This window comes from Lissotriton vulgaris, chromosome 11, assembly GCF_964263255.1.
Source record: "Lissotriton vulgaris chromosome 11, aLisVul1.2, whole genome shotgun sequence".
In the NCBI taxonomy this organism is placed as follows: Eukaryota; Metazoa; Chordata; class Amphibia; order Caudata; family Salamandridae; genus Lissotriton; species Lissotriton vulgaris.
The window spans coordinates 160546895-160561100 of record NC_141699.1 but is presented as its reverse complement, the minus strand read 5'-3'; the positions used below and the strand labels follow the sequence as shown (position 1 = coordinate 160561100).

At 44.7% G+C, this 14206-nt stretch overlaps 1 protein-coding gene across 1 annotated transcript in view; it reads right to left on the bottom strand.

Annotated features, from left to right (window-relative positions):
• Nucleotides 1–14206, bottom strand: part of FAM216A (family with sequence similarity 216 member A) — a 275535-nt gene that overhangs the window by 38300 nt on the left and 223029 nt on the right. The window contains exon 6 of the mRNA XM_086944721.1: nucleotides 2691–2776. Within this exon, the coding sequence (XP_086800847.1) occupies nucleotides 2691–2776 (86 nt within the window). The remainder of the gene's footprint in view (nucleotides 1–2690; nucleotides 2777–14206) is intronic.

The following is a 14206-nucleotide window of genomic DNA, read 5'->3' as shown; positions in this document are numbered from 1 at the left end:
TGATGCTACAATTCTCCCCTGATTTCACTTCTCTTGAAACAAAACGCTTAGCTGCTTTTATTATCTTCTGTGATGTTACCAATAATATACGCACTAGATCCCGCCATTTTTAAATAACTATTTTAAAATAAATATGTTTCTAGTGATCCTCAGTGTGTAAATCATGAATGAGCGATCATTAGGATTACCACTGCTCCCTGTTTTTAACCCAAAAGCATTGACACCACCTCATTTATGTACTAGTTGTGGGTTCTGCTGGGCTGCAATGACCTGCTTTTTATAGTCAGCGCTGGTGCATTGATCTTAGTTCACTAGTGACACCCATAGGTTTGAAAACAAAACTGGTAGAGCTGAGCAAAATCTCAGTTTACGAAACAATTACTACACATTACGAGCTACTGCACCTTTAAAAAACACGGAATGGCACAAAACTGATTCTAATATCTTCTTGTAGCAAATATCTAATTAGGTTTTTGATGTATTTAATTTTGCACTATAGGTGCCATTTGGATTCTTCATGTTTGCAAACATGCTCTCTATTGTATATGCAAGAGCTACATACCAAGGATTTAATTAGTTTGTGAGAAGGGTGATGGTGTGACCATGAATTATGCCATACATGATGAGGATATTGTAAGTCACCTTGGAGTTCCATAACACAATAAAAGAACTCAGCCCTCGGCCTTTGCAAAAACCAACAAAAAAGATACTAACTTGAAAAAAAAGATGAAAACAAAGTAGTTGCCCTAAGACGTCAAGTAAATATAAAAATGCAGAATTAAATGCAGCTTTCAAAGAATGCAGCACTGTTCCAAGTCTTGCTCAGCAAACTGTACATGATGAAAGATAGCAACTGCTGTGGTTCTAAAAGTGACAGGATCAGTTCTTTCCTCATTCCCAATCTAAGAAGAACTATTTTCTTTTCTGTTAATGCAAATGAGCAGGTTTGTGTTTTCAGTCAAAGACACTTTATGATGATTGGTTTAGCAAACGGGATTATGAGGATCAAAAGTAGCTGAAAATGTTCCCTCCTTCAGGCATGATTTCTTGATATTCCACAGTTTCAGAATTTTGAGACAATTCCATGCTTGAGAAAATATAGTTCAGAAGTATTGACCACATATTTATATCGAAGCCTACAAGACATGGCGGTTGCGAGACATATTGTGGCTCATCAAAAACATACAGGGGCTTCGAGCCTGCATATTGCTTAGCTTTCTTTGTCACTCTCATTTGCCTACTTCTCATTCGCATCGCAGCATTCCTGTGTCGCTTCCATGATGACAAGTGTTTCTTTCGTCCTCGTTGCTTCTGCTCCCTCCAACCTGCATTTTATTTTAGAGCCTCTGCACATTACATTTTATTTTTATTTTCATTTTTATCTTCTGATCCAATTCGGATCAGTTACCACTAAAAAGTAGAAAAGCACCGACTCATTTTGTGGGTTTGTGCATAGGTGCTTTGCTCGCCTACAAAACGACGAGGGTGCCCGCATCAAAGGCCTTTTAAAAAATCTTTAGCCATGCTGTGCTGCATCGGGGATGCTGTGCAGCATTGCTACAAGCAAATGGCAAAGCGAATAGGTATCAAAAGTAATATCTATTGGCTTTGCCAATGCTTCTTTTCTATGAGAAGGGTTTTAAGTATTTGAGTCTCAACCCATAGCCTGTGTGTAGTAGGTTTTGAAGTGTTGTCTGTATCATCACAATGCCTGTGTGACTTGGGATTGGAGTTGTTTCCCCTGATTCACACTATGGGGCCCATTAGGACGGCGGGCGGGTCCGCGGCGGAAGGCAAGAACGTCTGCCGCTTTTCCGCCCCGGTCGCCTTGCGATTGAGCAGAAAAGGGTTCTGTATGGTGGCGGTGTCTATCAGACACCGCCAGCCATATTAGGATGGGCAATTTGCAATGCCTTTCCGTGGCGGCATGCATGCGGAGTCTGCTTTGGGGGTCCATTGCGGGCCCCCAAGGACACCGGGGGGATGGAGGGTGCACATGGGGGGGTACCATTACCTATGGTACCCCCCTAGCAGTTCCATGGACAACATAGCAGGCACTGCGCGGTGCCTGCCATGTTGTGCATGGAAGTACACAGCATGCCTTTGTGGCGAGCGGTGCTGAGTGCACCGCCCACCACAATGCCAGGAATGCTGGATGCGGCCGCCAATGGCGGGCGCATCCAAATGCCACCAACGGGAACCCCCCCCCTTATGGCGGGCAGTCCCTTTTTGCGATGGGATGCCGGCCATCATCCTAATGGGGGGCCTAAGTTGCCTGTATGATATGGTGGATGGATTTTGTGCCTCGGCCCCACCCTATAGCTTCATTGGGAAAGGGAGGTAGGGATTGGGTGCATCAGCCACGAAAGGTAACTCAGGTACAGGAATGAGGCACATTAGGCTGAAAAAGGTGCAAACATGATGGAGTGACATTCAGAGAAAATAAGTAAAAAGGTTTGTGGACGGGAGGCAGTCTCATGCGACTCGAGGCAATAGAAATGCTTACATCAGGTCTCACTGTAATACAACAGCTGTGAAATGTTGACGTATTTATTGATTCGTAGCGTGCACAGTCTAAAAATAATCACTATAATGAAGCTCAAACTTTACAATCATCACATCAAAGTTGCGGCCTTTACTAACACCCCTCAACACTTCCAAAAACGTAATCAAGTTTTAACAGTAATTACCTTTCTGGCTAGGAGGTCTTTCTTTGCATGCCTTTGAGGTATTTTTTGATTTACTTCTCACTTTGGGTACATTTTGAGATTGTGACCTGCAAAACATATGCATCCATTTGTCAAGAAGAGAACTTTAACCAGCTTTGCAAGCGTTACTGTGGGCGCGATTGCTCAGTGGGAGTAGTGTCTAGGGTAGATAAATCAATAGAGGGCAAGGTCGAAGCAAATATATATTACGTTAGTTATTAGGTAATTGCACATAGAAACAATCCGTTTAAAGTGTAAAGTCAGCTTTATTATTTTTGATTTTAAAATAATCTTTATTGATTTTCATACAAAAATAACGGCAAAATAAACGATAATTGTTACAGCCATTAAAAGAAAAAATACAAAGAGAAAATGGACCCAGAAAAAAATGAAATGGAATTATAATCATATAAGGATCACAATTTCGTTTGAGAAGGAAAAATGCAGTATTACAAACATTTATGACGAACCTTCCACAAGTTTTCGCGTAAATGTATAAATAGCACCAATACTAAGAAAAAAAAAGGAGCTACAAGATAAAGTCATACCAAGGAAGCAGAAAGGCAAGAGGGCAGATTGTCTCGCTCGAGCCATATGTGATGTTCGCACAGACGTGCTTAAAAATTCAGCCATATTGGTTTCTAAGATGTAAAGCAAGGACTACCAGCTCAAGGGACTTTGGTGACAGCAAAGAAGTCATCTAAGGATTTCCACATAGGGTTTAGTCATGATTTCCAGGGTGAATTTTGCAGAGCACGTTATCAGCCACTCTGATGTCTAATATCCAGTTCAACCAGACTGTAAAATCAGTGCTTAATTTGTGCTGCTGCTTTCCGGTGCTTAGCACCGACACTTTATTATCAGGGCCGGGTCTACAAGCATCTTGCTGCACGTCATTCATTGATATATTGAATTGACCTCACTACTTGTACTTGGGGCAGAGTGTTGTGTTTAACTTCTCGTCCATCTCCCCAGTGAGTCAGACCCGCCTCGGTGAAGTGTGTTGCGGGCGCGGATGTGAGGCTGAGCCAAGAGGGATTGAGTGGCTTTCAAGTTAGAAGTAATCGACAATAAGAGATCGAGTAGGAGAGGATCAGCAGGGCAGCTAATGTTCAAGTCAAGGAATCCATTGATAAGAAAGCAGAATTCTTTCTTGGGGCATATATTAAAGCGCTTAGAGATAAAGGAGAAGACACTGTCCCAGAAAGATCTCACTGATTTGTAATGAAAGATTAGTTGGGCAAGGTCTCCGGTTTCTTCCTTACAATTCCAACATGTAGGACTTTCTAAACTTTTCAGGGTGTGTAGGCGGGAGGGAGTCCAGTAGGCGTTGTCGATTAGCCAATATTTAGCTTGGGAGGGTACGTTCCTTTTTGTTGAGTGACCGATTTCTAAATGGCATTCCTTTGGGCCTCAGACGTGTAGGTGCATGAGTGGGTGTCACAGTGTTTCATTGCTTTCTTTTTTGCTTTCGATGTGCTAGGCTGCAGAAAATTATAACATGTGACCCACTTTATTGAGTTTCGAAATGACAGATGGGGGGGACGGTTCTCTGTAGTGGGTCTTGGATTTGGTAATGGCCATTTTAATTTGGAGGAAGCTGTAGAATTCCCGGTCATCTACATGGTATTGCGTTTTTAGATTCTTGGAGGCATATTGACAATAACTGGCGCATCCCTGCAAATCAGAATGGATGCGCCGCATTTACAATGCATTGCATTTACAATGCAGCACACCATGGGGCAAAAACGGCACAGATGTGTGACGCATCTGTGCCGTAAAAGTGACGCATTGCTGGAGTTGCGTCGCAAGCGTGACGCAGCTCCAGCAATGCTCTGGGGGCCCTATCTAGTTAATGCTGCGTCAATCCTTACGCCTGCTTCAGGCAGGCGCAGGGTTTTGACGCAGCATGGGCCTAAAAGTCACTGAGTGAAATCTTGTAGATTTCACTCAGCCACTTTTAGGAGGCGTTCCTGCGCCAGAACGCCCCCCCCCTGCACAGGAACGCCTACATGTGGTGCAGTGCTTTACAAGGTGACGCATCTCCCAGATTCGTCACGTTGTAAGTACCCCGCACCATGGAGCAGGATTTGCGCCGCCGCTGCGTCACAAAAGTGACGCAACGGCGGCATAAGTGATACACAAGGGGCTTGTAAATCTGCTCCATAATGTTTTGGAGGTGAATATGGAGCCTAGTTGTCTAGGGAAATATATACCTTTGGTGACCCATGAATCCCACTAGAGGTTCTGGTCCTCATATTTGATGTTCAGGTTGTGCCAAAGAGAGGTAAGAATGGAAAATTTCATCTTGGAAGGTAGTTTATTGTCAATGGCCAATAAGGCATTTCTGGTGTTTTTGAATATATATTTGGATTTGGTGAGGTGTGGCCTTTTCAACTTCCAGCCGCATGGGAGTGTAAATTTCAGGTGTGGAGAACAAATATGTGCTCCGTTTGGCCAAGAAGGCTATCTGAGCATTTCTAAAGTTAGCAAGGTTTTTTTCAGCGCTATTCTAGCCTTGTTATCTTACCAAATAAAGTTTATGATCAGTTTATCTAACTTCTAGTGGAAGTCATCGGACAGCAATAGTGGTAGCATACCGATTAAGTAATTAATTATTGGGGTAACCATCATTTAATGGTTTCAATACGGCCCCATCAAATGATGAATTTTGGTCTACAACTGTCTAATAATTCCTTGATTTTCAGAAGGGTTCTTTTTTCATTGTGATGTAAAGTATCAATTAGATCAGAACCGAATTCTATACCAAAGTTCTTGCCGTATTGGGATTGCCAAATCAGACATGTGTTTCCTAATAGTTCCTTTGCTCGTAGGAAATTGACAGATGTAGCTTCTGACTTTTCCTATTTAATTTGTATCCCGAGTCCTTTGAGTATTGCTCAATTGTTTACATGACGGCTTGTATGGATGAGTTTGGATCGCCTATGGCAATTAAGATGGCGTCTGCATATGCAGACAGTTTCACTACCTTTCCTTAGAAGTTGATTTCTATCATATTAGAATTACTTTTATATCTAGGAGGAGAGGCTCGAGGGCCAAACAGGAAGAGGAAGGGTGAAAGTGGGCAGCCCTGTCTAGTTCCTTTTTTAGGTCTCGCCTGTCGATGCGCATGCGCATCGAGCAAGGCGAGAGTATTGCGAGTTATCCACTCTTTATCTACACTGCAAGGAATCGTGGCGATTCCTTGCAGTGCCCGTGACTTTTAAGGTCAATGCGCATGCGCATTAAGCTTATGCGCATGCGCATTGACCTTAAAAGTCACGGGCGCGTGCATGTCCGTCTTTTTTTTACCCGCTCCGCCCCCTCCCGCCGTGTCGCCTTGCCTACTCTCTTCCACAGCCTCCCCCAGCTCCGCCCCCTCACTACTTGATTGCACGGCCTAGCGGCCGTGCCTCCCCTACTCTCCTCCCCCCTCCTCCTCTCCTCCCTTGTTGACTTTCCTGGGCAGGGCGTAACGCAGCTCTCTTCGTTCACCAATTTGAAATGCAATTGGTTTTGTTTCGAAGATAGCGTCTTCCCAGCTCATCAGTACTTTTGCAGATGGCTTTCCTCGAGATATGCAGCTGTCCTGGTAAGTGTGGCAGTTTCCGGTTTGCTCGGGAATGGTGTCGCCACCTTTGTGCCTCCCCTACTCTCCTCCCCCCTCCTCCTCTCCTCCCTTGTTGACTTTCCTGGGCAGGGCGTAACGCAGCTCTCTTCGTTCACCAATTTGAAATGCAATTGGTTTTGTTTCGAAGATAGCGTCTTCCCAGCTCATCAGTACTTTTGCAGATGGCTTTCCTCGAGATATGCAGCTGTCCTGGTAAGTGTGGCAGTTTCCGGTTTGCTCGGGAATGGTGTCGCCACCTTTAGTCAAATTGAGTGCACTAACCGTGTCGCCTCCATGTTAACTTTTTCCTATGAGTTTTTACACTCGTCACGTTCATTCAGGCAGTCTCCTCATTTCCTCTTACCGACTAATTTTACTTCCGTGTACCGACCTTGTGGCGATACAAATGTTTGTACATGATTTTACCTCCAGTTTGCAAAAGGAGATAGAACAAATGCTCGTTACCTGGCAAGGGAGGTATGTGCATTCAGTTTTTGGTTCTAATTCTACCAGTACTTTCAATTTTTTTCCCTCTGCTTTGTACAGTTGAGTATCTTTCGGTTTCAAAATTCTGTTGTCTGCCATGGGAAACCCTGTCCACTAAGTCAGACACTGCAGGGAAGGAAAGAAAGCTTATTTTTTTGTGCTGCAATTATATTCTGTGTGAGTTCTACAATCTGTACCAGGCAGTCTCCTCATTTCCTCTTACCGACTAATTTTACTTCCGTGTACCGACCTTGTGGCGATACAAATGTTTGTACATGATTTTACCTCCAGTTTGCAAAAGGAGATAGAACAAATGCTCGTTACCTGGCAAGGGAGGTATGTGCATTCAGTTTTTGGTTCTAATTCTACCAGTACTTTCAATTTTTTTCCCTCTGCTTTGTACAGTTGAGTATCTTTCGGTTTCAAAATTCTGTTGTCTGCCATGGGAAACCCTGTCCACTAAGTCAGACACTGCAGGGAAGGAAAGAAAGCTTATTTTTTTGTGCTGCAATTATATTCTGTGTGAGTTCTACAATCTGTACCAGGCAGTCTCCTCATTTCCTCTTACCGACTAATTTTACTTCCGTGTACCGACCTTGTGGCGATACAAATGTTTGTACATGATTTTACCTCCAGTTTGCAAAAGGAGATAGAACAAATGCTCGTTACCTGGCAAGGGAGGTATGTGCATTCAGTTTTTGGTTCTAATTCTACCAGTACTTTCTGTCCTGGTAAGTGTGGCAGTTTCCGGTTTGCTCGGGAATGGTGTCGCCACCTTTAGTCAAATTGAGTGCACTAACCGTGTCGCCTCCATGTTAACTTTTTCCTATGAGTTTTTACACTCGTCACGTTCATTCAGGCAGTCTCCTCATTTCCTCTTACCGACTAATTTTACTTCCGTGTACCGACCTTGTGGCGATACAAATGTTTGTACATGATTTTACCTCCAGTTTGCAAAAGGAGATAGAACAAATGCTCGTTACCTGGCAAGGGAGGTATGTGCATTCAGTTTTTGGTTCTAATTCTACCAGTACTTTCAATTTTTTTCCCTCTGCTTTGTACAGTTGAGTATCTTTCGGTTTCAAAATTCTGTTGTCTGCCATGGGAAACCCTGTCCACTAAGTCAGACACTGCAGGGAAGGAAAGAAAGCTTATTTTTTTGTGCTGCAATTATATTCTGTGTGAGTTCTACAATCTGTACCAACACTACGTTATGTTAATCTGTTGGCTTTATTCCATTTATTAAATTGATAGATCCCTCCTTGCAGCCATGATGCCGTTCAGCTGGTCGCTTTTGTTAGTGTTACTGGTATAATCTTTCCTCTTACACATCTATAGATGTATCTGAAATAATGCTACTTTTTCAGTTATTCTTATTTTGTTATATGGTATATCTCTCCCCCACCCACCCCCATCCAATATCTGTCAAGTGCTGCTTTCCACCAGTTGACCAGTTGGAGCTGAAGCCTGCCTTAGAATGTTGTGAAAGGTATTTCTGTGAGGCTTGGAGGCAGCTTGGAATTGCGGAGAGTGGAGACTCTAAATAAAGGCTCTTCAATTCTTCTCCTGTGTGCAAGTGTCTTTGTAACACTGGTTTTATGCACCACTGGTACAGCATTAGGTTTCGGTTTGATTTTATGCTGAAAATCCTTAAGCAATCCTGAGCTTTCTGTGAACACCAGGGAACTTGTCACATATTGTTTCTCCTGTGGTTGATTTGTTTATGGCATAGACCTGTTCAGGGTTATTAGAGTCTAGTTTTGTCCCAAATTCTTTTTGATGTTGCCATCCACGGAGGTTGAAACCCCCTTCTACGACATTACACCCTCACCCACCCTCACTCACCCTCACTCAACCTCACTCACCCTCACTCACCCTCAACCCCTCACTCACTCACCCTCAACCCCTCACTCACTCACCCTCACTCACCCTCACCCTCACTCACCCTCAACCCCTCACTCACCCTCACTCACCCTCACTCACCCTCAACCCCTCACCTCACTCACCCTCACTCACCCTCACTCACCCTCAACCCCTCACCTCACTCACCCTCACTCACCCTCACTCACCCTCACTCACCCTCACTCACCCTCACTCACCCTCACTCACCCTCACTCACCCTCACTCACCCGCACCCTCACTCACCCTCACTCACCCTCACTCACCCTCACTCACCCTCACCCTCACTCACCCTCAACCCCTCACCTCACCCACCCTCAACCCCTCACCCACCCTCAACCCCTCACCCTCACTCACCCTCAACCCCTCACTCACCCTCACTCACCCTCACCACCTCAGCCTCACCCTCACTCACCCTCAACCCCTCACCCTCACTCACCCTCACTCACCCTCAACCCCTCACCCTCACTCACCCTCAACCCCTCACCCTCACTCACCCTCACTCACCCTCAACCTCATGCTAAAGATTTACAAAAAAACCCATAAACAATTCTAAAAGCACTAACTCTAATGCTGCGAGACCTATTGCATTTCTAATGCTTGTCTAGTTTGAGCGGTTGAGCCAGGAAGCCGCCACTGGAGATACAGGCACTTTGCTTACAATTTAAGACCACAATCATTGATATAAACCGATCGCCTAGATTAAAGGTTCTAAAAGATTCCTCAAGAAAGGTCCACAATACCGTCAATTACTTTCTCAGCATCAAGTGCTATCGCCACGGAGGCCGATGTGGATGTTTCCGACCTTTCTAGAATAGGATACCAGTGTTATCATTGGACATACATTTTATTAGGAATCCTACATGTGTATTACTTATTAATTGTGGTAGAAAGACATTTAGACATTTGGCAAACTTGTTTGCGTATAGTGTACAACCCAAATTTAATAATGAGTTGGGCCAATAGTTTTTTGGTAGCAACATGTCTTTCCCTTCTTTGAAGATCACTACGACGTTGACTTTTGCTGTGGTACCATTAATAATACCGGAGGTTGCAAAGTGAATAAATAAATCTAACATGATTAGCTAAAGTGACTGGTCGAATGATTTCTAAAATGTTGCAGTGAAGCTGTCAGGGCCAGGAGCTTTGTTCTTTTTCAGGGTACATCAGTAATCTCAAGCAAGGAAATTGGTTTGGATAAGAATGCTTTATATTCTTCTGATAGGTGAAGGATTTGTAACTTTCTTAAATAGTTGATACACTGAGCAGGAGTTATATAGTCAGAATATAGGTCTTCATAAAACTGTCTAAAAGTGTCCAGAAATTTCTGAGGATTGGTATGGGTTGTCCTTATTTGTCTTTCTCTTTTTTTGGTTCTGTTTATGTTTAAGATACGAGGCCAGCATTTTTGCTCATTTTATTGGCTTCACAAAGTTCAAGACGTTAACATTTTTTAATCCTCACACCTGTCGTTTCGCTAAAAATTTGATTGTACTACTATTTCCTACTTGTGAGCAAGGAAAGGATGTTCTTACTTAGATTCTTGATGTGTGTTAGTTCAAGTTTCTTAATTTCTACTTTGAGTTTCAGTAATAAAGATTTATTTGGTTTATTGATCTTCATCTTCATACACATTAAGGTACCTCTCAGTGTTGCCTCAAGAGAGTCAAAAAATTTCTGTATATTTATGTCTGGTGAAGTGTTATCCATAATATATTTGAAATAAATACCTCAATTTTCCGTATGTTGACCTGATCAGCCAAAACATCATTATTATTATTTTTTTATTTTATTTTTTTCATTTATTTATTCATACGATGTATGCAGCTTCCTATACGCAGCCATTCAGCCCACAACCCGAAGGTTGGGCGGCGTATAACTTATGAGTACCATATATTAAGTATTGTTTCAGCTTGCATCTTAAAACATCCATTTTTGCAACATCGCCTTTTATAGTGAGGGTAGAAAAAACCAAAACGAATAAAAAACCCAACCTAAAACAAACCAGAGGTGTGAGTATTCCAATAGGCAACCCGTTACTCTGGGACGCTCTTCTTGAAAGGTTTGGCTCTAACCCAGCTAGACAGTTGAAGCCTTGACCCACCAATGTATGTGTAGCTCCTGGCCTAGAAGAGAGCGCTCAGTAGATCTATCTCATTAGACAGCTGCACTATTGTCTGCGTGCCCTGCGGAGCTTCCCTGGCCAACCCCTCCATCCCCTGTTGTCTCCGTTTCACTTCTCCTTCTATAATCAAAAAATAGTCCCCAGAAATTCTTTTGTCTGCTCTTGGGGGGAAGGAGTTCGCTGTAGTTCTCAGATTGTGTGCAACAGAATGTCAGATCACTAAGCCACTTCGCTTTCGTGGGGAGCGGGCCTCTCATCCAGCTCATTGCTAGCCTCCTCTTCGCCATCAGCAGCCCAATATCCACAATTCTACGCTGCGCCTTAGGCAGTGCCCTGGAGTAACCCAGCAGTGCAAGCAGCGGGGACGGGACTATCTCCCCTTGTAGAACATCACATTCTCTAATTATCTCCCTCCAATAGCGTTGCACACCCGGACACTCCCACGCCAAATGTAGAAAATCTGCGTCTGGAGCATTACATTTGTCGCAAGACGTGCTGTTGCGCAAACCGAACCGGTGGAGTCTTTCTGGGGTGTGGTATACTCTGTTAATTTACTTGAAGTGAACTAGCCTGTGCCTGCCATTCATGGAGACAGACCGCGTGTTAGAGCAGCAATAGCGTCACATCTCATCAGAAATGGTTGTGTCCAAGTCTCGCTGCCAGGCTAAGCGTGCCTTGTTGTACCCGGCCACTCGTTCAAACATCGTCAGCTTGTACAGTGCAGCAACCATTTTCTGCGGTTCTTCAGTTTTAACCACATGTGTGAGTTCCATTAGCTCTGGGGGCTCCTGCAGGTCGTCCCCTAGTTGATCCCGCCAGGCCTCTCTGACTCTATGAAATTGGAAACGCTGTAGCAGGTTAGGTTGTGTCTCCAACGTATCCGTATCGTCAGAGCGCCCACCTTGCCAGTGAGCCAGCCGCTCTTGCTGGTTGTCGAACCTGGGTATGTCAAGGCTTCCTGTACTGTGTCCGTAGACCGCTTATGGGGGACCCCGCAGGAGAAAGGGCCGCAATATACTTGTGCTCTTGGTCGGGCCACCACGCCACGTCTCATCCGCAGCTCGAAACCCAAGGTCTCTCCGGTCTCCAGAGCCTATCTCAGCGCACTCACCCTAGATACAGGCACTGTGACAGCGAGGGTCTGCTCTGCGCTCCTCATCTTCATGACGCCATTTTGGGCCCTATGCATCCTCCAGGGGGCGTCCGTCGTCAGCCAGGGGGGCCCACCGACACCCAGATTGGCTGTGCCCGAGTGCAGGGCCCCCGATATTGTCCGCTTCCCTTGTTCCGGGATCGCGGGTCGATTCCGCCGCACTTCTTTGTCCTGGGCAGGCCCGTCTATCGTCCCAGGCCGCACGCAGAGTGACGCTGCTGGGGAGCCTAACCACGCAAGGCCGGTGCTTTGAGGCCTGCGCCGGCGGTCCGCTACGGCTCCACTGATCTCCGTTCGTGGCCGTCAGACAGCCTTCCAAGCCGGGTGGCGAGTGTCGGAGCGTTTCCTGGTCCAAAGCAGCCACAAAATATGGGTCAAGAGACCAAGGGGGCCAAGGATAATGAAGTATATTACGCCGGCTCGGCGGAGCTCGGGAGTCAAGCGGCCATCTCTGACTCGAGCAAGCTCCGCCCCCGCCAAAACATCATTATTAAACCGCCGTATCTTAGTAGGGGCTGTAGAATTGGTGCCGGCAAGGAGTGTGCTAATACAAGAGTAATCAGAGATACTTGATAGGCAAATCGGGAGAGGGTGAGTTGGTCTTTGAGCGCTTAAAGTTTGGTTTGGACTCTTTTGGCTGATGGAGGAGGGAGGCGGTCAGTAGTTAGACTTACGGGCGCGCCCAATGTTTCCAAGAGCAGTAGCAGGCATTTTGAATTTGCAGTAATGCAGTGGGTCAAAAAGAAGAAAATAAGGCTCCCCAGGGGTCTAATTGTTGTTTAGGACCTCATGTCCAATGCAGGGCCCCTTCCAATGTCTGGAAAAACCATTACCTTGGCAAGAGCAGGACTCCAAGCGGTCGAATTTCCCGCACTATGCTCCGTGCTACAAGGAGAGATGGAGTCAGGCACCCATGTGCTCCTCCATCAAAGCCACACCCCCAGTCAGCTCTATTAAAGGGGAATTTCTGCCAAATGCACTTTAAATGGATCACATTTTTTCCTGTGCCACTTTTGAAGCCTTTTTTTGACAGCATGTTAGCATCAATGAATTGTAAGCCAAAGATCAGCTTGCACCCTCAAATCAGATGTAATATTTAGTAGCAGTACCAACGATTTCTAAGCAATTGTGATGTTATAAAAAGTCTCAGTGGCCACAATGGTGCTTTCCAGATGGGACTTTAAAGAACTTTTAATATACTGTTTACATTTTCCTAATGTTTACAGTAGAAGCAGTAGCAGTAAACTTCAAAATATGCACCTTTCTGATCGAAAATCAGGATCAATACTAAAGGAAGGGATCAGGGTAATAGAAACTAACAGAAAAAAGTAAAAAGGGGAAGGAAGAGAAAACAGAGAGTATGTCATAGAGACAACTATTGGCGAATCCAATAGGTTTACAGAACATGCTCTAATGCATAGAGACTTACTAGTTCATAGAAAAACAGCTTTATCACATTATAGCGAGAAAAAAAGCTAAGAAACAAAAGGCAGTGGATTATAAAGACACCTATGCCTTCATCACAGTCCTGTTTTTGTTTCCATGTGATCTGAAGCTCAGGAGGCAAAGGAGCCTTCATTAATGTATTTGTATAATTAGGTCAAGCCTAGAGTCAGCTGCTCTGGTGAAGATCCGCTGTAGTTCAGTACGTGATAGAAAGTCCGCCCACTCCCCCGCCCATATTTTTCATTGGCTTGTGTCTTTGTCCTTTGTAAATGCTGCCTTCGGATTCGTTTATAGGCTTGCTAGTCCCTCCTTATTATGGCCATGTCTTCATTTGTATTCTCCCATGGATACAGGCCCCTTTGCTTCGAGTGTTACACAAAACGTGTTATTTAGACTGTGAGCACTATTTTCTTTAATGAGATTCTCCTACTGCCTTCTCTACTCCCCCCTCCCTCCTGTTGTTCGTGCCTTCTCTAATTCCCTCCCTCCCGTTGTCCGTGCCTTCTACTCTAATCTATTCTGCACCACTGCACTCTATGCCACTTCACTCTACACCACTTTACTCTACGTCATTACATTATATGCCGCTCTATGTAACTGCACTCTACCCTGCACTTCTCCACTTTACTCCACTTCAGTCTACTCTGAAACAATCTATGCTATGCTACTGCACTTTACTTCACTCTATACCACTGCACTCAGACACTCTACTCTGAAACAGTGCAATCTCCGCCTCTGAACTCAATGCCACTCTACTCTGCACTACATCGCTCTACGCA